Below are 23,979 nucleotides of genomic sequence, written 5' to 3' on the forward strand. Positions count from 1 at the left end.
ATCATGACCTGGAAACCATTAGATTTGTACAAGAAAGAAACTGTACAGCAGAAGAGTTTATATTTTTTGTAAAGTTAAACAGGTGTTTATGTAACTTTAGATCGTCAAGATCTCAGTAAAGCAAAGGAGACTGTATTTGAATGTAAGATTCAGTAAATACATTTTTTTTGTATGCAATAAAATGTCTTTTATTTATAGATGTGTGTGTATATATACGTGTTCTTTTATTTAGAAGCTTTACTAATCATAACACGACAAATAGCAATACCTTTTTGTAGCAACATCAAACGGAATGTCAAAATCATTTAAAAAATATATATTACCTTGAACAACATCATCTGCTAGTAAATTGTAACATCAACGCTAGAACTCGAAGATATGCATATGTTAAGAACAAGTTTAAAAGCTAAGGGCTTTTATTTGGAAAGATCTTTTTCCTTCAACAGTAAATTCAACATAAAGGAACACAAACCACATGCCTTAAGCATCTAAAATGGAAACGATTCAGATGCAAGAGACCTTGAGGAAATCCAAGAGATCGGCTCCTCTTTAACAGTGTGGTTTGACTGACTCTGGAGGTGTATGCTCAAGAACTCTGATGATAAAACAAACAAACAATGAAATTACAAAAATGAATTTTGGGGCAGGAAAGTTAGCTAGTTTTAGTTAGCAAGTTACTTGTAAAACATTAATTTCTAAGGCTGAAGTGTTTAAAAGTCAATGGTAATTTCAATATTTCTATTCTAAGCAGTAAGTTTTACACTAGCACTGTATTCCTGGGGTCAAATGCATTTTATTTTAGGCTTCTTGTGCACCTGTTAGGATGGTTCTCCTGATTAGCTGCCTCAATCCACTCTCCCAGCTCATTTATGCCTTCTACAGAGAGAATCAACAGGGCTTCAACCAGTTAAACACTACAGTGGGCGTTTGAGCTTATTTGCTGAACCTTTAAAGAAGGCCAAAAAAGACCCCATAACTTCTTTCCACTCACCTGCGGTCTCTATGTAGTCTCTTTCTGGACAGCCCAAGTCCCTCACATCCCCCTCTCCTTTTATTTCAGGGGTTCTCTGTCTAGGGGCTCTTTCTGAAAGCATTCTTTCCAGATCCTCATCAAAGGTGGAACTTGCTCTGCAAGATTTCAAAGTAGAAGTATCTTCTTTTTTTCTTTCTTTTTTTTTAGGAGAGGGAAAAACATAATAGGACCTAATAACATGAACAAAACATTCAATTAAAATAGCTGTCAGCAAGATTTTAGACTGAACTCCTTCCAAAATTTTGTACATAAAGAAATAATACATACATATCCACCCCTTACTGTTGTAGACTTTTAATGTACTATTCTGATTCATTTTAAAACAATGAAATCAAAATTTACAATTCTTATTTTTCTAAATGCAATTTATCCATGCACATATTTGTATTTTTTATTTTATTTTGTGCTCATAATCTCTTATCAAAATAGTAATGTTTTTTCTTGTTTCACTTGGATATACGTAACAATAGGGGGGAAAATCCGGTTGCAATTTCAAGTTCATGCAGACTTTCCATGCAGACAATTTCTGTTTCATTTACAAGTGTAAATAAAATATGTATACCTAAGTGGATAACTATCCGAGTTATAAAGACACATGAAGTGTAAATAGACCCTCATTTTTGAGGGCAATGTCGTGTTAAATATTATTATATTTTGTATCAACACTGTCTGAAAGTTATCAACCAATAATGAAATACCCCTCACTAAGGCAAAGTATTGGGTTTTACCTCTCGGTGTCATCAAGGCTGTGACTCTTATTGCTCTTTTGAGAGTTTGCATTACTTTCCATATCAGCAGAGTTAAGATCTGGATGCTGGTCTGAAAATACAAACGTACATCTTTTTAATTCCTTTTAAAAATTAAAATAACAGTCCCAATGTAGATCCGTCTCACGGTGTATCTGACACGGGTTTTCACCCTTACACTCTTCCTTCCTCTTTGAGATGCCTTCATCTTCAAACACCTTTTCATCAGAGGACTCTTGATGTTTAGAATCAGACAGGTCGTCACCTACTTCCTCATCCACATCATTATTCTCTACAGGAATCACAAACAGTTTGATTCTCACACCATAGCGATCACTAAAATAATACTTTAACAATACCTCCCATAATTAATTTTTGGAACACTATAGCAGTGAATTATAAATGCACACTGTCAAAAGGATGCCCCATCTCTTCACTGGTCTCCTGGCTAGTCTCAGTGGTCTGTCTTGCTCCAGAGCTGGCAGTGGTGAACTCTGCATTTCCGCTAGAGGGAGAGTCTGTTTCCTCCTTAGACATTTCTCTTTTCAATGGAGACTGCAGGACGCTAGACACAGAGGCATTCGTCTGAAAAGAGATGCAGAATATCATTATAAATGTAACAGCTGTGAATATATTGATGCAAATATAAGATAATGGAATATTTACTTTTGTCAGATGAAAGCTTCTACAACAAAACAATAACAATAAGCATTTGTATATAATAAAAATATTTTTAGTTAAGTCAATAAAACTTTTTGAGTGAACTCAAGCTGCCAAAACATGCATTGAAGATGTCAATATTGAAGATATTTGATGGCTAGAGTGTGCTATCATATTCTCCCGGTAGTCAACATGAGATTTAAAAGCACATATTAGAAAAATTAGAGATGCACTGACGTAGATATTTTGGCTGATAACTGATAATTTATAATATTTTGAAGCCAATAACTGAAATATAGGTTAATTAGATATTACCATTCTACATTTAGAGACTGATTACAAAAAAAAACACTCACATTAAGTCTAAATTGGTAATAATATTAATAATAATTATTACATAAAGGTTAATAAAAAATAATGAATGACATGATACACACCTATAGCCAACGTTCTTCTTTTATGCAATAAAATGACACAAAGATAACAAAGATTATAGAACCAAAATGCATGTGTGTCCTGGACAATAAACAGGCTCTGAGTAGACATTTTATTTATGTTTAACATTAGTCAGGCCAACTAGTATTAATAATCTGGAGTGTTCATTTAAAGGTGCAGTCTGTAAGAATGAGTGGTCGAAATAGGTACTGCAGTCCAAATTCAAAATATCGGAGATCGTTGTTCCCCTGCACCCTCCTCCTCAGACACGACGCTCACGCGGGTTGCCAGTGTGAGACACGCAACAGGAACGAGCGCAATTGACAATGAAAGCCGAGTAAGGCAGTGGTTCTCAAAGTGTGGAGGGTGCAAGGTACTGCAAGGGGGGCGCAAGAGATCAGCAGAAACAGAGAAGAAAAAACAGCCGTTGCAACGACATTCAAGTGTGTGAATAGCGGTCAGCGCTCTGTCTTAATAAAGCAGCATCCAACTGCAATTACACTGAATCGTTCTTCTTCAGACCGTTGACTTTTCACTGTTGGAACAAGCCAAACATAGAAGTCTCTCGCCGTAGAAAAGCACCTCTTGAGCGAACCGAAACTCAAGCTGCTATTGTGAATGCGCCTCTCCCCTGCTGTGCGTGTTCTGGTGAAAAGACCAACAAGAAGCTGAGCTTGTGACTGAGGCGCTGTCAAAAGCAGTTATATATTTGCGCTTTTATATATCGTTCATCCAAAGCATCACTGAAATATTTAAATGTTTTTTTTTTATTTTAATTAAAAGTTAAGTTCTGTATTATTATTCTCTCTTACTGTTATATGAAATAATGACATTACAAAGTGAAACTATTGCCGGTGTTTTTTCCGGTGATTGATACAGATAACATTATAAAAACACATATCGTCCGATAGCCATATGACCATTGATATATTTCAGAAATGTATTATTCAAATATGATTGACTGACATTGCTGCTGTCTCCTGCGCTGGCTGTGGCGTAACTCTCTGTGCAGACAGTGTGGGATGGAGCACTGCCCCATGGTGATGTATCCAATAGGCTCTGGAGGTGAGGGAGGGGCTCAGAGCCAATCTGCACATCTTGAAGAGTCCTACGACCTGTAATTAAACAGTGTGCACAATTACATAAAACTGGCACACAGAATGTACTCTGAATTTTGATTAATCCTAAAAGTGAAGCCTAAGTACCATGCACGTTATATTTTTCTGATTCACATCATACCTTTTGGGCTGCGTGGGGTGCTGTTGCAGGGTGGATGTCCTCTGCTGTGAGGGATTGGCGGGGCTTCAGCAGACCCCAGCCACTTTTGGTGCTGGGCCGGTGAACAGGATATGCTGGAGAGGTCCGCAATCTCAGCAAGGTCTGGCAAACAACTGATCAAACAAATAAACCAAAGCACAGACTCAGCCGAAGGAAGTCACTATTGTTATTTTTATTTGCAAAGGACTCAACAGACAAAATACACTACCTTTCAAAAGTTTTGGGTTGGTAAGATTTTGTATTGTTTTTGAAAGTCTCTAATGCTGGTTTACTTCATCAACAAACAGTAAAAACAGTAAAATTGTTTCTATTCTTTGACGAATAGAAAGTAAAAAAACCAGCATTTATTTAAAATAGAAATCTTTTATAACAGTATATATACATGTCTATACTGTCATTTGTGATAATTTTGTGTCCATGCTGAAAAGTCTTACTAACCCCAAATATTTGAACTCACTGTACACTTAATAAAAAGAAATCATAGTTATTACAAGAAATCAATTCCATCTGCTGTTGAGCTTTGCGTGAAATGCTTAATTTTTTTTTACCTGAGGGTAGGAATGCACCTGTGCACAGGGGTAATGGATTCAGACTCCTTTGAGTCCTCTTGAGCAAGCTGGTATTCTAGATAATAATAAGGATGATATAAAGGTTAGAAAAAAGGACAAACTTTACCCACAAAACTGGTAATACAATGATTGCAGAGTGTTTCATCTGTATACCACTCAGACTGTTTTCTACAGCTTGATTTTCTTCTGCTGGAGATGTGCTGGGTCGACACACCTCCACTGTGACGTCCAACTCATCCTCTGAGCTCAGTGACTGAGAAATAAAGGGTTTACGAAAAATATTGACTTTATTCTTCTATATTTTAGGCCCGGTTGCACAGACAGGGCTTAGACTAAGTCAGGACTAGGCCTTAGTTCAATTAGGACATCTACATAGCTTTTATAAATATGCCTTAGAAAAAAACATTTCTGGGGTGCATCTTGAGTGTCAGCATCCTGCCTCCTGTTGTTTGTCTCCGGGCCTCTAGAGGTCACCTGTGTTCCCCTCTGCCTTAGTTCTTCCTCATGTGTCCTTGTTAGCGGTATCCAGGGGTGCTTCTCATTTCTTATTTGTGCATCCTCGTTTCCTTTCCTCGCTTCCTTTCCTCGCGTCTCAGCTCCACCCCCTGTAGGACGCGAGGGAAGGCTGCAAGGAAAAAAAATGAGGACGGAGGAATTGAATGAAAGCTTTTTTATACATTGGAATACTTGATCACTCGAGCGTCACTTCACTGCGTCATCAGCAGTGCTCAAAGGATCTGCCCTTATGTTGTTAAAGTTTGTTTATTTAAGAAATTAAGAAATAAATAATAATAAAGCAAGATACCTTGTTGAAATATGTGAGTTGTGTGGTTTATGTAAACTACAAAAGTAAAGTATAAATTCAAATGATTGTGACAGATGTGAAGGGGGAGGAGAATTGATACGTGCGTCATGTTTAGTCGATAAAACTCTTCCGCAAAGGGTACACCTGTGTATCCTCGCTCATAGCTCCTCTGGAAGCCTCCTCACTCCTCGATCCTCGCCTCCTCGCGGTGCAATTAGAGAATTGAGATGTCCTTCCAGATGGCTGAGCTCGATCGGTTTCCGGGTCATAGGATGGAGGACAGAGGAGCGAGGAGACGAGGAGGGATATTGAGAAGCACCCCAGGTCACCTGTGCCTTGTTTCCCCTAGAGCAGTGGTTCCCAAACTTTTAACAGGCATGTACCCCCTGAGACATTATAGATCTTCCGGAGTACCCCCAACACCACCAATTGTTAACAACAAGTTTTTATTTATTTATTAATATTTATTTTTATCAATTTTGTCGAGAATAGTGAGGATAAATTCTTTAAAATTGTGCAATTCCAGAGTTATGGACGTGACATTTGCAGTCAAAACTTGAAATATAAATTCTCAGAAAATGCATTTAATACTGAAACGTCTGTTTATATATCCATACTCCCTTAATAAAGCTCCAGACATTAGAAAAATATCAGTCTACACATGTGTTTTATATTTAATATGAGGGAAATACACATGTGACGTGACACAAAAAATCTTTAACTTTTAGGTGGCAAAATATTTTTTAGTAATTCTATGAACTACACTGCGCAAAACAAAAGTAATACTACCCACCGGATGAAGAAGGGTCGGCCTCCACATAACATAAAATATTATTTTTATTTAATTTTTCGTGTTCGCATTTACGAGGAAAAAAACAATGTTACGGACGTGACAGTTCTCCGTTACGGACATGACCGCTCTGAAAGCGACTTTAAAACTTTTACAGAGACCTCAAACAGAAAGCACAAAGCCTTTCTTTAAAGTGAATTTCGTTTTTGTATCTTAATTTTAATCAATGTATCATCAACCAATTGCCTGGATTTAATAAAAAGAAGTAAATATAGTAGAAAATAGATCATCATGACACGGAGGCGCCGGCGTGTGAACTGGACTCTCTCCTAATAAATGAACCGAAACCACTGATCTATATATAGATCAGTGACCGAAACACAGCGTATAAGGTACTTGCCTCACAGACCTGAGAAATATATAGAAAGCTTGAAATGTCTACTTTTTAACAGAACAATTCAAAACGAAAGAAATCAGACTCTCTGCTTATGTAATCCGTATGAAATGTGCATTTCTCTCTGGCGCGTTCACTACTGCGAAGATCGCGAGTCAAAATCGTCAACTTCATCTTTGCAGCCGACACTGACAAACACTTGTTTATTAATAAACAATTAAAATGTCTCCTTGCTATATTTGACATATTCATAATCATTATGCCGGTTCTTTGTGGCAGCTTTTAGATACTTTATTGGCAGCACCACCCTTGCATGTTACATGAAAGCGTCACCACTGCATCAGCACCGAAAACATGATTTTTTTCAAATCTAAAATCAAAAATCGTGATACGAACCGAATTGTAGGTTTGGTCGTTTGGCATGGTTGTAAAAAAAAACAATGGCTATCTGAACATCTTTGCCAAGCTCAAACCAGTACAGAAGTAATCAATAAATTATCGGGGAGGGTCATGCCTTTTTTCACAATCATTTTGGAGGGTCATAGAAAAAATGATTGCTGGCGAAGGGAGGGTCAAGTCTTTTTTGACTACAGATCTCAAAACTCCTCCGGTAGCCCCTTAAATAAAAAACGAACAGTCCCTTAGATCTTTTTTCGCGTACCCCCTGAAATCAGTCCACGTACCCCAGTTTGACAACCGTGGCCCTAGAGTATTTTAGCTGTGTTTTTTCCCTTGTTACTCACTCGGTTTTTGAGTCTTAGCTATGCGTTTCCTGCTGTGTCCCACAAAGTTATCCCAAGTTATCCCAAGTAAGGTGTTAGTTATTTAATTTAGTTTTTCGCCCCTTGTGGCGTTATTTTATTTCTTTCCTGTGATTGTTTGCAGATTCACTACTGTTAGTAATACCTCTTTCTGGAAAGAACTTTTGTTGGATTTTTTTTAACTTGCAAACTACCCTTTTTTTAAATAAATCTACTTTGACTGGAGTATTGCCTTGAGTGTTTCGTTTGAGTCCAACATAACCTCCTCTGTGGCTCAGTGGTAGATCTCTCAACTCACCACACCTGACACCCAAATTCGAGCCCAGCTTGTGACATTGAGACAAAACAATGGCACTGACATATTTGAAGATATGTCCGTGCAAGTTGCTTTCAGTTAAAAGGGCTCAAACATGCATTTTAGTCTGGGACTAGCTTAACTCTCTGGGGTCAGCGGTCTCGCCGGCGATACCAGCTCACTTTTTTCCTTATCAGTGCAAAAGAGACTCAAATTACTCTGTTAATTTTGATCTTACATATAAGTGTTGTACATCATTCGATCCTGTTAAGTTTGTATTTTTTTTGTGGAACCTCATAATAAAAACAAAGTGTTGTGCTTTTCGCCTAATAAAGAAAAATAAACATGATGCGCGTTCTGCGTTCTCTCTGTCAGTGAAGTCCATTCTGAAACACGTCCGAAAAATCATCTGTAACTCTGCAAATACTCAGTCAAACAGGTATACAGGCACACAGGCATGAAGCCTGAATTATCTTCTTTTAAATGAAGTAATTTATATAAAAAAATTTTTTTCTCATTTTATGTAATCTGTACGAAAAGAGAGAGATGATAGTCGTTCTCGTCTCAGCTCATTAAAGTTAATTTGACCACGCCCACGGAACGCGCGCTCTATTCAAACACAAATGCTCTGAGGCGATCCACGTCCACGCATCAGCTGGATAACCACCGAAAGAGACTCATATTTACGACGCTGTGAGGAATAATAGTACTATCTTAATAATAATCCTGGAAAAAATTACCTCAGAAGTAGGCTACAGGTAGTTTCATTTGGAGGAGCAACGGATCCAGCCGAGGAAATAGGTACATTCTTTATTTTCAAGTGCTTTGTGCTAATCGCGATATGGAATAGTGTCTGTAAACAAAAAGACTGTTTGAATCGCGTTTTTGTGTGTGAATGAATGAACAGCTTTTACCTAACTATATTCCAATACTGAGATGAGTAAAAATCGACTGAAATATGTTGAAATAAAATATTTTTGTATAAGCAACGTATTAAACTGCAAATTAACATTTATATGTCCTAATCATAAAAACGATATGTTACATATGAAAGACAATATGTCGTTTTTACTGTAAAATACTGCCACATCAAATAAGCTTGTTTGCTAAGATGTTATTATAGTATTTGTTCGATTGTAAGCTATATTCAAACTAATTAATCCGCAACTGTGAAATATGTCTGATAAAATGTATACTTTAGTATATAATACAAAGAAAGATTACATTTGAAATATAGTTAAAATTTTAATTGTTGTTGTAATTGTAACCTTTTTATTAAAATAGCAAAAATATATGTAGGCTACATATAAATAAATCTTAGGTAAATCTTAAAAGCTCAATATAAGCCTCCTCTTTAAATTATTTGTATTGTGTTTTATTAGTGACACATTTGGGATACATTCCCAAACTTTCTGTAAAAACAGTATGATAATTAACTGCACAATTACTATAAATTTTTACATTTGATTTTATACAATTTGCAAGCACAATTTGAAAAATAAATAAATAATTGGAACTGTGAACCAATTTTGTATTATATAGGCATATATATATATATATATATATATATATATATATATATATTGTCATTGCATTCTTGTGGCTCAGTGACACACCTGAATGAAAGGGTCATTAGTATGCAGCCCCATGCGCTCATTATGCGGGCCCATTGTCTTCTCAGGTGTGAATCACAGCAGGTCACACCCCTGCGCATATTGCCTTTCCAAACAAAAAGTGTCATTTTTAAATTTAAACCAATCTATTGTTTTATGTGAATGATAAGGCAGGATGATTTTCAGATCATTTTGAAGAAAAAACTCTAGGCGATAACATCCATTAGTCAAAAGTCTTGTGGACAGATATTTAGTATGTGTTTTGTGGCCTTATTTCAGAAACTTTAAGTTTTAGTTTTTTCAATAACCACGCATAAACAATATTCTCTCAAAAATACAAAAATGTACATACATGTTGATAACACATTATGGTAGCCCTGTGTGTGCTAAATAGAGTGTAATTACACCTTTGCCAGTAATATGTTTATAAGCAACTGAAAAAAGCACAAATGTCAGAGTATGTCAAAACATCAAGGACCCCAAAAACACCTTGGACCCCAGAGGGTTAAGCCTTGTCTGTGAAACCACAAACCAGGGTTTAGAGTGTTATATGACAAAACCAACTTAAAAATGTCCACTCTCACCTGAGAATGCTCTACACCAGATGATGTGCTTTTGGACAGGTGGTTATTAGGTGTGTAGAACACACTAGACAGCTCTAAAGGAGTCTGTGTATAAGCCGAAGTATCCGAACTTCCCTCATCCTTTGGACACAAAAGACATTAAATAGTACATTAAAAATTCAACATTTTACATATGCAGAAATGGTGTATTTGTTAATACATTTTTCAGTCATAATTTAGTTTCAAATGACCATTTATTAAACTCCCCCAGCTCTTATTAAACAGCCTTTAACTATTACACAAAAAGCTATTTTTGTTACTATACCTTTAAAACTTCTACATGAAGAAAAAAAACTGTTATGATAACCTTTTTGCAAGTGAAATATGTAATCTCGTCAAGATGATGAATACCGAATGTAAATGTGGGCGGTTGTGTTTTAATGGGGGGGGACTTTAATGAACTGGTAAAAACAAATATAAATAAAGGTTATAGTTTATCACCTCAGTTTGGCTTGTAGCCTCCAGCACTCCATTGGTCACATCAAAAGTTTGATTGATAGTGTGGTAATTTGTGCTCTCCTCACTATCACACTGAATACCTGGCCGTAAATAGAATTTGAAAATGAGTTATAATTATTTAAAAATGGAATTTAATACTAAATGTAACCAAAATAAAACATGACTATATGAAATATCTAAACAGCAATTTCAGGCATAGCTCTATTACCAGCAAAACTCTTGAACAGTTGCTCCAAATCAGTGCTTTCCTGGGTCTCAGATTCCGGGTAGCTGTTCACACTATGTCTGATGTTGTGTCTCTGCCAGTCCTGTAGGTGAAGCTGTTGCTCTTCTACATCCTCACTGTCACTGCTGCCCACAGCACCCAGTGGTTTCCCCAAACACCCACGTGCCATTAGGGCCACCATGTCACTAACCTCACCTGTACCAGCACACAGGACAGATCACATACCTTTTCAACACTTTTCTTTTTAAACTGGATAAACTGCACATGAAGATAATGAATGGAGTGGCTGTTGTCTCTCACTGGTCCATGTGGGTTTTGTTTGGTAATGTTCTGCGAGAGATCGGTGTGCTCTGTCTTTCTGGGTCTCCGACAACCCAAGTTGCACATTTAACCTGAAAGAGATGTATTTGCTTATTTTTGTCATTCTCTCTCCTATTTGCTCATATATCTTTTCTGTTGTTGCCAAACTTGCCATCCTATATATTATATTCTTTTTTTGTATATGACTTGTATTAGTCTTTTTCTGCTAATGCACTTGTACTGTTGTACCTCTGACGTCCTGTCTGCGGCTGTCCTCTCTTTGTTGCTTCGACTCTCTTGAAGTCACTTTTCTCCTCCTGTAAGTAAAGTTTTTCCTCATATTTTTTTTTTTGTTATTTAAATCATCAACCTACACTGATTGCTATTCCATTAATTTTTTGTTAGTATCTGATCTTTGTTAGTGGTAATTGTCACTAATTTAGATAAACATGTAACTCCCAGCTAGTTGATCATACAAGTCTGGTGATATTCTGAAGGTGAAGTATAGTGTGCGCGTGTACACTGCCGTTCAAAAACAAGGTGACCTTAAGAGACTTCTTTCCAAAACATTACAAATCTAACCGACCCCACTTTTTTTAGCAATTAATATTTATTATATTTTTATATATTATATTTTTTTTAGCACTGAAAAACACACACTTCACCTTTAACGCTGTGACATTTGAGGTTGTGTGCACATACCTGTACACTACTAGGATAGGACGTGCTCTCAAAGCTCTCATCTTGAGCTGAGCTGTACTGACTGACCTCTTCATCTGCATTAATGGCCCACTCGTGTATATATCGTTTGGACGGTGGCCCGAAAGCCTTACAAACACTATCACTGCGCTCTTTCTCCATGTTCATCCTCTTCACCACAGCATCCACCTCGTCAAAGCATGGGGTGCTCAATCGAGTCGCCTCCACATTATTCAGACTCTGCTCAGCTTGTTGTAGAAGAACCTCAGACACTTTAAGGTTGAGAACAATGGAGCCAGTATGCTTTGAGATGGAGCTACTGATTGCCAGATCCTTGTCTGTATCAACATAGTTAGAACAAGATGGTTCAGAGAGTGGAGAATGATGGGTAATAGGCCATTCATACGATGGAATGTTGTCATGATGCGAAATATCCCAGTGGAGGTCATCAGTGTCTGAGGTGGACTTCTCTTCTTCTGTGTAGATTCTTTCTAGGTGATGGTCCTGGATCTCATTGTGTACTGCAGTCCTGCAGTTCTGATATACTAAAAGGAAAGTATAGGACATTCAAAGTATTACATTACATTAATGTTCTTAGCAGGCACTTTCTTGCAAAAGTGATCATTTTCTAGGCTCTAAAGTTTCCCTAATCATGGCTGGATGGAAATCTCACCAGCTCCGTCTTGCTCTTTCGCCAGATTAATGTCAGTGTTCCATCCAGGAATGCACTGAAGAGCCGACCAAGAGTTCCATCCACTTCTCTTATTCTCGCTTCTTATCTCCTGCAGCAGATTAGATTGCACTATTCACTCTCATGCTATCATGTTATCTCTGTATACCTGGAAAAACCTTGCACAACATCTTTTTAATAATTTAATTGTAAAATAACTAAGAAAGAAAATATCCAAATATATCAATTAAATAAATTTTTAAAAAGGGCAACAAAAGACATACACTACCATTCAAAATTTTGGGTTCAGGAAGATTTGTCACATATTTACCCGTCTTGTCTTGACCTTTGTTGTATTTCTTGTCCTAGTCCTCGTTTCCTTGTTAAGCCTGTTAGCCCCTGTGTGTATATAGCCCTTTTGTTTCTCTTGTGCTTTTCTAGTTGTTGTTTCATGGTAGATCGTATTCGTGTTTTGGGTCAGATGATCCTGTCTATTCATGTGGAGTTTTGTTGTTTAAAAATGAGTGTGCAAGTGGATTCTCTCTCTGCCTCATCTCTCAGCATTCGTAACAATTTGTTTTTGATTAAAAATTAAAAACTTTCTATTCATGGTTTTCACAAACTAATTAAGGAGCACAACTGTTTTCAACATTCATAATAACAAGAAATGTTTCTTGAGCAGCAAACCAGCATATTAGAATGATTTCGGAAGGATAATGTGACACCGAAGACTGGAGTAATTGCTACTGAAAATTCAGCTTTGCCATCAAAGGAATAAATTGCAGGAATAAAATTTATTCAAACAGAAAACAGTTATTTTAAACTGTAATAATATTTCACGATATTACAATTTTTACTGTATTTTATCGAATAAATGCAGCCTTGATGAGCATAAGAGAATTTCAGGGACATTACAAAAGAATCTAACCCACTCCAAACTTTTGAGTGGTAGTGTACATCTAGAAAAGAGAGCATGTTGATGCAGATTGATGAGACACAGAAACACAACTAAACCCATGTACAAACTCTGATATAACAGCGTAGATTGTAGCACAGATCGTGCAGGCTGCTGGTCCTGTGCTGGGCTTTGTGCTGGAGGCCATTCTGCAGGAACTGGTAATAAGGCTCAGACACGGCAGGGTGTGCTATCAGAGCCTGACCGGCCTCTACTGACCGTTTTATGCAACGTGGGTCCATGGGGCCCCATGGCACAGCATCTGTACAAAGCAACACAACCACGTTACAAGTTACAAACTAGTAACACAAAAAGAGATCTATCACACAAGCTCTACATTAAAGATGACAGACAGTTTTCATTACATGACCTGTACCTGTATAGATCTCCTGTATAAGGGCGCACACACTATAGAGATCAGCTTTTCCTGTACATGCTCTACATCTAATGACTTCCGGAGCTGCCCAGTTTATCAGGCTGAGAGGCACAGGAACAGGAGGCGGGCTGTAGGGGCATGTTCCCTCACTGTAGTTGGAAAACATATCAAATGACTAAAGATTCAAATTACATACTGTAAAGGCCTATTCACACCAAGAACGATAACTATCAAGAAAACTATAATGATACCTATATTAGCACCCACACCAGCAGCTGATATTATTCTGTTTATTCTGGATTTTAGAACTATATCTTTACCAATATCATAATAGTTATCATCCTTGGTGTGAATGGAATGTCCATTATGAATATAAACTATTTAATTTACACATTTCATTAATTCAAATTATTCTAAATTTATAGTCTATATATTTTAATTTGTGCTTTTTGCAACGGTGTACCTGGGCACCATGAACCCGAGGCCCGTAACCTTGGCAACTCCAGGGTGTACTATGAGTACAGTGTGTGAGGAAAGGGCCCGGAGCACCAGAGATCGGCTGTTCAGGTACATTAACACCTCACACACCTGTAGCACCACAGATAACAGGTCAACCAGCTGTAGTAGAGGAAACTCATCCCGCTGCAGAGTGTGGAAATAAACAAAGAACGCAGTTAAAACAAAACCACTTCTGTCATGTATAAATTTGTGCTTTCTGAAATGCTCAATTATTACCTTTTGATGAAGCAGACTGTACAGGGATCCAACATTCACTCTCTCATAGACCAGCCTTGTGCTGTCCAGGCCAGCTGACATACTCACAGCCATCAGCATCAGCATGTGCGGGTGAGACACCTGACTACAGAGGACATCATAGAAATCATGGCTACTGCACAGTGTATTTATATATAACAAATAACAATGCAGGAAAATAAACATAGGTTTCGAATGACATGAGTATATGATGATAAACATTTTCATTTTGGGGTGAAGTATTCCCTCTACACATTTTTGGACATGAAATCAAAATGGACCTTATTAAATTTGTTGATAAATGTTACTGGTTTAATAGCGCATAATTCTAGTCAGGGCAATTATAGTTAAAGCTGCAGTCCGTAGTTTTTCCTCTTTGTCACCATCTCTGTTTGAAATCTGCAATTGCAGTTATTAGCGGAATTATCAACCTTACGTGGTTTGTGCCTCGGCACGGCACAGCACGGATGAATCCAATGTTTTGAGGAGAATGTGCAGCTGCGCGCCGGTGTGGATACTGTAATTCGGAATCACAGATTCTACTTTTTGGAAGTATGACCAACATAAGAATTTTCACAGGAAAATGTCAAGTAACATCCACTTTTGTTCTGACCAACTAAGGGAAAAAAAGCATTGCAGTAAATCGCGCTGATTAAATCTAATGATCGCTTATGTCTTACCAGTCCAGCAGAAAAAAGCCGCCTCTGCGTCCGTTTTGAACCCCGTTTATGTTTAATTTAATTCCCAATCGATAAAATATACATTATTTTCCATTCAATTTCACTAAGAAATACTATTTTTATAATGTCTTCTAATTGACCGTTCGCAAAAGCCACGCCGCTTAGTTATTGTTACTACGCCCGTCAAACAAATGGTCAAACACGACCAGCGCGACAGATTGCCATGACGGGAAGAGGTATACCCGTGCGTGTCAGTGACCTTTTTTGGAGCAATACCTCCGCGATATCCTCCAGATCGAGGCACAAGGGGTTACAGTATGCAGTGGAGGGATATATTCAAAATATAAAAATACGCAATGAAGGAGACACGACTACTATCGAGGCGAACGGTCTCAAGCGAAATCTGAGAAACCCCATGACCTGTACCTCAAATGCAACCAACACAGCCTTGAAGAAGATTTATCAGCTGGTTCAGTGGCTAATTGTTTGGAGTAAGAAATATATTACTCGCGCTGCATATTTAGTCATTTTGCCTCCGATACAAGATCATACATTCGCTTTAACAAGCAGGTTGTTCATTACCACGGCAACCGCTTGCGTGTCATGCTGAATGCGATTTTCGTGTTTAAAAAGTAACTATACATAAGAGACGGAAAGATGCAGATAACCATACATTATTTAAGGTTATTTCTATTCGTTACGATATTGATATATGAACTGATGTTGTCAAGTAAGCTTCATGCTTTCCCCGTTGCACTCTAAACCAGGGGTCGGCAAGTAACTTTGGCCGCGGGCCAATATTTTTTTTATCCAGTAGATGGCGGGCCAGCTACATGGAATAGGCCTATTGCCCTATTCGTTACGGTGAAATCACAAAATATAATGCACACAAACGTGTCCCTACTACTTGATATACAACCACTGATGAGCATAATCAGTTTTGATGAAGAAAAAAGAAAAAGAAAAAAAAAACTATATGAATGAAGATTAGAACCAAGAACCTTTTAAACGCTTGACGAAAGTTCTACCACTGGACCATTTAAGCACACGAGAAATAAGCGCCGCGGATACATCTCATTAACGATAAATTAAACCCCATGTACTATTTAAATCGATTGTTGGACATGTTATTGTACATATATCTGATTTAGCATTGTATTACCAACCCCCACTCACTCACTAACTTTTTAAAACAAAGTTACGCCAGTGTTAAGCAATTTATTTATCACACACACCGTGCCTGCTCATAGGCTACTTTTTTCTCTTTTTAAAAAAAAGACCCCCACAAAGATGAAATTATAATTCGAACCCTGGTTGTTACGTAGGCCTACAAGTGATTAGTGTGCAGAGTGAAGTTAGCTAAATGAATGAATAAAATAAATGAATAAAATGTCTTTGTCCAAAGGTCTTAAGAGAAAAGTTGACGATGAAAATAGAGCCTTTAGAGAGGAATGGAAAGAGAGTTTTGCGTTCATTTTACCGGATTTCAAAAATTCAAAGCCGGTGTGTCTGATTTGCAAAGAAGTTGTCGCTGTTTCCAAAGAATACAACATACGACGGCACCATGAGACAAAGCATGGCAGCTTCAAGGTTGCCTATCCACTTCAAACAGAGGCACGAAAGCGCAAAATCGAAGCGCTGGCACAAGGCTATGCTCAGGGCAGCAGGATCCTATTGCGAGGTTTCACCTCGCAACAAAAAGCGACAAGTGCGTCTCTAAAAGCGTCTTGGTTGCTCGCAAGAAACAACAGGCCTTTCACCGACGCAGAGCTTTTTAAAGAAGTCATGGTTGCAGTGTTGGAGGAATTGGCTGTTGACAAGTCCATGGATGGAATCATTGCCTCTGTCAAACAGGTGCCCCTTTCTGCAAGGTCCGCTACCCGCCGCATAGAGGCGTTGTCTGATGCTGTGCAGGGAGTCGTTATCAGTGATCTCAATAAGGCTAATTACTTCTCCTTAGCGGTAGACGAGAGCACTGACAAGTTACACAGATGTTGCCCAGATGTGTGTCTTTGTCAGGTATTTTGATGGGAAGCAGTTTCGAGAAGATTTGCTGTCTCTTATTCCTTTGGAGGGGAACACCACTGGAGATATTATATTCACTGAACTGTCAAAAGTGTTTGAACGGCTTTCATTGTCATTTGAGAAAGTCAACCTACTCGTGACAGATGGGGCCCCTGCTATGGTGGGTAAACACAGAGGTTTGGTGAGCAGGTTGAAGGAGATCGCCCCCCAAATGCATGGGCTGCATTGTCTTATCCACCAGAGTGTACTTTGTGCAAAGCTCAGTGGTGAGCTGAAGGTAGTTATGGATAAAGTGATGCGTGTCATCAATTTTGTCAGGGGTACATCAAGCACCCAGCATCGGCTTTTCCGACAGCTTGTGGCAGATTCAGAGGAGGCCACCCACGACGACCTGCTGCTGCACAATGACGTGCGCTGGCTAAGCAAGGGCAAAGCGTTGGAGCGCTTCTGTGCGCTACTGGGTGAGATGAAGGCATTCCTTATATCTAGCAAGAGTAAGGCAGCAGCAGATCACCTTGCCTTTCTGGAGGACGAGAAGTTCATGTCCAATGTTGCATTTTTAGCTGACATATTTGGCCATTTAAACAATCTTAACATGCAGCTACAGGGAAAAGACAAAACCATCGTGGACATGGTTGAAAAGCTCCAAGCATTCACCATCAAGCTGGGGTTGTTAGAGTCCGACATATCAACTGGCAGGCTCCTACATTTTAGTACTCTAAAAACACAGGCAAGACGAGTGACGGGACTGATGGTAGACTTCATCAAGCAACTCCGAGCCAACTTCTCTTCTAGGTTGGAGGACTTCTCCGTCCCGAATGAAGTAATTGCTTATGTGTGTGACCCTCTCACAACCCGATCTAGCGGAGAACTCTCCACCCTGGTCAAAACAATCGTCCCTTCCTTGGATGAGGCTAAATTTGAGATGGAGTTAATTGATTTCCAAACAACCTCTCTGATCAAAGATGCATTCAGATCTGCAGAGTCCCTGAGTGCCTTTTGGGTGGCATGCTCAGAGGAGTACAGCACAATCAAGAACCTTGCGTTTTATGTGTTGACAATGTTCCCTTCCACCTATACATGCGAGTCTGCCTTCTCATCAATGAATGCAATAAAGACGTATGAGAGGAATCGACTGACGCACAAAAACCTCGAGAACTGCCTGCGGATTTCAGTGACAACTGTAACACCAGACATCCGAAGCATTGTGACGAATGCCAGGCAAGGATGCCAGTTTTCACATTAAGTGAGTAGCCTAACTCTATCGATAGCAAATTATATTTAATTGTCAGATTGCATTTTGAAATGTCACTATAATTGTTCTGAAATATTATTCTTCATGTCGTTTCAGGTGGATAGACCTGGATAATCCATGTTCCGTTTTTTTTAGGCCGAATAGTTTTGTTTCTGTTCATGAATGTTCGAATTATGTGCTACTGTTAAGCTGCTGTTGCCACACATTATTCGTCCAATAATTACCCCCTCTTTTGAATTAGCCTAGTATAGGCTATCCAATCTTTTGTCAAGCAACATTGTCTTTATTTCAGATTTAAAAGACGACATTAAAAATTGCAAAAAAAATGGTTGTTCTGGTGTTTCTTTGTCTGTTTGCGCCCGCAGTAGGCCTATAATCGTGGAATATGATGTGTCCGTTTATCATTCGTTCATCATTCGTTCATTTTTCATTCGTTTCACAATATTTTTTTCAAATTAAAACCAAATAAAAAAATTAAATAAAAACGACTTGTTTTTCCATTATTTATTTCCTGAAATAAAATGAAAAAACGAATAATGACAGGTTTTCTGATTTTCTGATTGTGTGCTCAGATCAAAAATAGAAAAAATTAATTACTGGATTAGTCAAATTTTAATTTTGCTTTTTAATTTAACCCCTTAGTAAGCATGCCATATATATCAATGAAATCATTTTAAACAGATCAAGTACTATTGTGGTAACAGATTACAGCCATTTTAATAAAGGTGTGAATAGCAATCATGCCTCATTCGCTTACAGTCCAACTTTTGAACTTTATTCCTTTTTTAAATTATTATTTATTCGGGACACACATAGGCTACACACCTAAGGTTTAAGGAGGTCTGCGCAGGACTGTTTTTTTCCGTCCCGCTCCCACAAGGTTCTATTCAGCAACCGCTTAAAATACACTCTGTGTTCACTGCTTTAAAAATTTAGATCTCGTTTTCAGAATCTCAAATCTCAAAAACAAGTTGTTTTTCATTTTTTTATTTTTGGTTTTAATTTGAAGAAAAAAACGATTGAACGAATGATACACATTCGTTCTATTTGTAAACCGTTATAGTAAAAAAAAAAAACGGACTTCCAAAATAATCCGCCGGGCCAGAAAATATTGCTGGCGGGCCAGTTTTGGCCCGCGGGCCGCCTGTTGCCTACCCCTGCAACTGTAGTCTACGGCTGCTGCACTGCTAGTTGACTGCTGCTAATTTTCTCCTGAGAATATCATGTTAACAACAACCCTTTAGAAAACGTAATTCCTTTGTGGATCCTCTTGATCTGCTTTCTCCGTGTTTCTTTGACTAATCTCTGTGTCTTACTGTATCACGCACGCTGCACGCGAGTTAACCATGTTCGACACATTTAACTGGGAGTGGGGCCGTCCACACTGTTTTTATCCATTGTAGGCACCGCTCACGTTGTGTTTTCGGCTTTGGAAACGGAAAGAACACAACTCCTCCAGACAATCTATCGGGGTATCTATCGGGGTACTCCAGACAATCTATCGGCCGTGGGCGGACCGCTTCACCATCTTGCTTGGAGTCAATGTTTGACGGACCTGCTCACATAGTAACGGTTGCTATGATGTGTGATTGGACAATGGCCGTTTTGGGGCAGGGGCCGGCGAAAGGTCAATTATCCCAGTTCAAATGAAGTGTAAGGGAAAACCATTTACATGAATAAACATTTAGTAAAAAAAACTGTTACAAAAACCAGTCCTACCACCTAAAGAAGTTAACTGTTGAGTTTGTCAAACTCTTTTGTAGCTTTTTTTTATTCCAGGAATTTTTATAGTCTTACCAGCAATACTCCTGCTCAGAAATGAGTAGATCCAGAAGACCATCTTTTTCTTCACATTGTTGCAAAATCTGATCATGTAGCTCTTTAACAGTGACGCGACATCCTTTCCAACTGTAACTAAGGCATGGTTAAACAAAAGAAATGCTATTATATCCATTACATCTTTCCTCTGATGTGACTTCAATAGCATATTTAAAAAGGTCATTCATTACAATGTCTTACTTGGTCATACGTATGAAAGATCCACACATAAATGAATTGAGGGGCTCATCATTAGCTTGACCTAAGTCACCGTCACATATCAAGGGCACAGAAGCAGCCAATCCCAGACTCAGCCCTGGCTTCTCAAAGCATAACTGTAATGATTAAAGAAAAGAAAACAATTGCAGCTCACTGGGATTAAACTGTCAACGTTAAAGGACATTGTGTTTAGTAGCTTTACTGTGCTAATGAGAAGAGGAATCGAAAAAAAAAATTCAATTCTGTCATTATTCACTCTCATGTCATTCTAAACCTGTATGGCTGCGTAACATAAATTAAGGTATTTTGAAGAATGTTGTTAACCAATCAGTTTTGGTTCCTATTGACTTCCATTGTGCTTGTTGTCTATATAATAGATGTCAATGGGAACCGAAACTTTTTGGTAACCAACATTCTTCAAAATATCTTCTTTTGTTTTCCACAAAAGAAAAAAGACATACAGGTTTGGAACGACATGAGTAAATGATGAAAGAATTTTAATTTTTGGTTGAACTATCCCTTCAATTTTATAAATCATTATAATAGTAATCTAGGATTTAAAACATAGTTTATTCATCAATATGAAATTATTTATAAAAATTACCCAAAAATGTGTATTCTTGGTGTTTTCAAGGGTTCTTCAGGCAGGGTTAACCTTCTCAAAATACTTGTAAGAGAGAAAAAAATGTTTACACAAACCTTTCCATAGCCAAAACACTGCATCATCAAATCACAGGCAGACATCTTATAGCTAGTTTTATTTTCATGACTGAGCTCATATCCCCTAAAGAAAAGGACACAAACAAAAAGAATCTGAATTTTTACTTTCACTTTTGTATTAAAAACACTTGTACTGTATTGAGTTTCCATTTGATGTGCAATCTGAGTACTGTCCTACGTCGGTGTTGTTACTTTCTCATTCTCAAGAATAAAAGACTATAACAAAGAGATTGAAAGTGTTCACTGATAAAGATCAATATTACTGCAGATCTTACCAAGGGAGCAAGAGCTTGAGCAGGGACGGAGAGTTCAGGAGAGTCTTTGAGGAGGTAGGGGAGGAACGCACATCCCCGGACAGATGCGTCTGCAACAACCTCTGCATTTGAGACTCGCATCTCTTCAGAAAAGCAAGCATCTGTAGATAAGGAAGACCAATTAATCATATGGCATATTTACACTGCAGAAGCTGCATCTGAAGCAGCAAGTATAGAACAATAAGGTGCATTACACAGACCGTTTATGAATGCATGCACATAGAAATTACAATTGCAGAAATGTGATGTTTTAAATATGAAACTATGAAAATGTTGACAGTATAAAATTGTAAATAAAAACATCTAAAATAATCAATTATATCATGAAATACTCTGTCATGACAAAGACAAAGATTAAGGCTGTACTGATGCTGCATTTTATCTATACAGAACCAAAGCAGCACAGACCTTGGGGCTGTTCTCCTGAGCACCTGCCTCGGCCCAGTCCTTCGGAGTCCGGCCCTGATCATCATGGAGACGCAGGTCCCCGCCAGCATCCAGCAGTGAACTCAGGAGCCAGGGATTACAAGAGAAAACTGCAGCATGGATGGGGGTACTTCCATCATTACAGCGGCTAGTGGACATAAGCATCACACATGAGATAGTATGCTATTTTTCATATTCACACAATCTCCATGGATGATTATGGGAAGGTTTGGCCTTACTGATTTGGGTTTGCTCCAAACTGCAGAAGTTTCTCTGCTACACTGACAAAGCCGAGGAGAGATGCACAAAAGAGTGGTGTCTGTCCAAGGTGGTTCATGCTGTCAACTCCCACACCTATGGAAGGTGGCATACAAAAAGCATTAATGAGACATGTACAATCAAAGTAAAAAATCATTTGAAATGCCTCTGAGATGTATTCAAACCTTTTTTGAGTACTTTCTCCACTTTTGCTACTTTTTTCTCAATTGTGTATCTGTGTAGGAGGGCTGGTAAACCTCCACTTTTCACAGTACCCAGGAGCACCGGGCAGGGCATTGGCTGAACCCCTGTCATGATGCTGATGTCCCATAGATCAAGTAAATTTTCCAGAGGTTTCTTCTTCCTCACCTGTAAACCATAATTTAGGCCTAAATTACTAGGTTGGATAGTTTTAGCATAGAAACCTAACCTAACGAGAGATTAACACATGTTTGCTTAACATTGTTTACTGACTAATTACAGTTGCAGTCAGAAAGTAAAATAAAAATAAACTATTAAACGAGAACTAACCAGCGAAGTTCTCCTTACTGACTTCTGTTATACTCAAACGTAAAGTTTAAATGTAATCAACGTAAGTTACATATGCTAGCAAGCGGACAAAATTAGACAAAGCTCATGTAATCTGAATATTCATATTTATCGTACTATAATTTACCAGTTCAGGAAGAGTTTAGGTGATTGTCGCTAATTTAAAATGACTTCTGAAAGAACTACTTCAATATTCTCATCTGTAACGTTAATGTATTTCACGCGCTTCACACGTTCTTGATCATTCTATTGGACGTTGGGAAACAGCGGATGGATACTATTAGATGAATCTTGAAATATCGACATTTCATATGTTTTATTTCATAGAATCGATTCGAAGTATTTCAAATAGTGATTTTATGTTTTGTTTAGACTTCATAAATAGACTTCATAAACTTTAAAGTGAGAATCCAATTTGTTAGCAAAACATTGTGAGTGACACGCACTATTTCTCCTTTTGCTTTCTCCCTCCGCGCAAATGTGTTGCAATGAGAATTGTTATGTGACGTTTGTCAAAATTAATTTAAATTGAAAGTTGTCTATCGATTGCTCATGTTCTGTAATTGATAAGAAATTATCGACAAAACAAAATCATTGCAGTTTGTTTAATGTTATTTATGAATAATGCTTTTAAACCTTGTTTACCTCAGAAATAACAAAACATATATACTGTATAAGTATCAGTATCGTTTGAAAGCCCGTTCCCGCCACAGTTGAGAGTAAATAAATGATTCTGTAAGTCATTATGATGAGAAACTTTTTCATAATAATGAGATTTCCCCCTAAATATTATAACACATTAACTAATTATCTGAACGTTTCTCATTATTTTGAGATACTATAATTACGGAGAACATTCTCATTGTTATGATATAGTAAGTCATTATTAGGAAACATTTTCTCAATATAATGTGACTATCATAATTATGAGATTATAATTTATTATTTAATTTTAGTTATCTCATTATGATTTACAGATTCATATTTTTACTCAATTGTAGCATAAACAGTCTTCCACAGTGCATGGTGAACGATCATGGATCGAAAGAATGGCTAAAGATAAAAAAAATAAATAAAAAAAAAACATTAAACAGTTTAAGAATGAATAGTGAATCAATTTCTTTATAAATGTGATTCAAAAATAGCCAAACTAGGTTCATTGTTTTATATGCTACTTTGAGAAATTAGGGTTAGGACTTCTGTAAATAATTTCATTTAACCACACAACTCAAAAAAACAAAATCATATTCAAACTGCCAAAAAAAAAAAAAGAAG

At 37.7% G+C, this 23,979-nt stretch overlaps 1 protein-coding gene across 3 annotated transcripts; it reads right to left on the minus strand.

Moving 5' to 3' along the window:
* Positions 1–71: 71 nt before the first annotated feature.
* On the minus strand, positions 72–22,589 carry LOC130105518 (inactive serine/threonine-protein kinase TEX14-like). Of its 3 annotated transcripts, XM_056271537.1 has the most exons (28): positions 22,341–22,575; positions 22,137–22,251; positions 21,880–22,045; positions 21,433–21,572; positions 21,137–21,221; positions 20,420–20,553; positions 20,198–20,314; positions 14,423–14,546; positions 14,151–14,329; positions 13,688–13,836; positions 13,383–13,573; positions 12,360–12,468; positions 11,690–12,231; positions 11,237–11,304; positions 10,988–11,079; positions 10,670–10,882; positions 10,444–10,541; positions 9,964–10,083; positions 4,875–4,974; positions 4,701–4,776; positions 4,114–4,265; positions 3,841–3,989; positions 2,190–2,364; positions 1,928–2,071; positions 1,762–1,852; positions 992–1,128; positions 816–876; positions 72–595 (listed from the first exon to the last, which is right to left on the minus strand). In XM_056271537.1, the coding sequence occupies exons 1-28, from the start codon at positions 22,468–22,470 to the stop codon at positions 550–552; spliced, it is 3,903 nt and encodes a 1,300-aa protein (XP_056127512.1). In that variant the 5' UTR covers positions 22,471–22,575; the 3' UTR covers positions 72–549. The 3 variants fall into 3 exon arrangements, with proteins under 3 accessions (XP_056127512.1, XP_056127513.1, XP_056127514.1); XM_056271538.1 differs by lacking the exons at positions 72–595; positions 816–876; positions 992–1,128; ... (1 more) ...; positions 1,928–2,071; positions 4,875–4,974 and having other exon boundaries at positions 2,239–2,364; positions 22,341–22,589; XM_056271539.1 differs by lacking the exons at positions 72–595; positions 816–876; positions 992–1,128; ... (1 more) ...; positions 1,928–2,071; positions 4,875–4,974 and having other exon boundaries at positions 2,239–2,364; positions 4,719–4,776; positions 22,341–22,588.
* Positions 22,590–23,979: the final 1,390 nt, after the last annotated feature.

The sequence above is a fragment of the Rhinichthys klamathensis genome, unplaced genomic scaffold (genome assembly GCF_029890125.1).
Source record: "Rhinichthys klamathensis goyatoka isolate OS25496 unplaced genomic scaffold, OSU_Roscu_1.1 h1tg000321l_1, whole genome shotgun sequence".
Lineage (NCBI taxonomy): Eukaryota > Metazoa > Chordata > Actinopteri > Cypriniformes > Leuciscidae > Rhinichthys > Rhinichthys klamathensis.

Coding starts and splice junctions, on each gene's coding strand:
- LOC130105518 (XM_056271537.1), bottom strand. CDS start 22,470: ATGACAGGGGTTCAGCCAATGCCCTGCCCGGTGCTCCTGGGTACTGTG. Junction 13,574..13,687: donor TATACAGGAGATCTATACAG/GTACAGGTCATG, acceptor TGCTTTGTACAG/ATGCTGTGCCATGGGGCCCC. Junction 11,305..11,689: donor CCTATCCTAGTAGTGTACAG/GTATGTGCACAC, acceptor CTTTACTTACAG/GAGGAGAAAAGTGACTTCAA.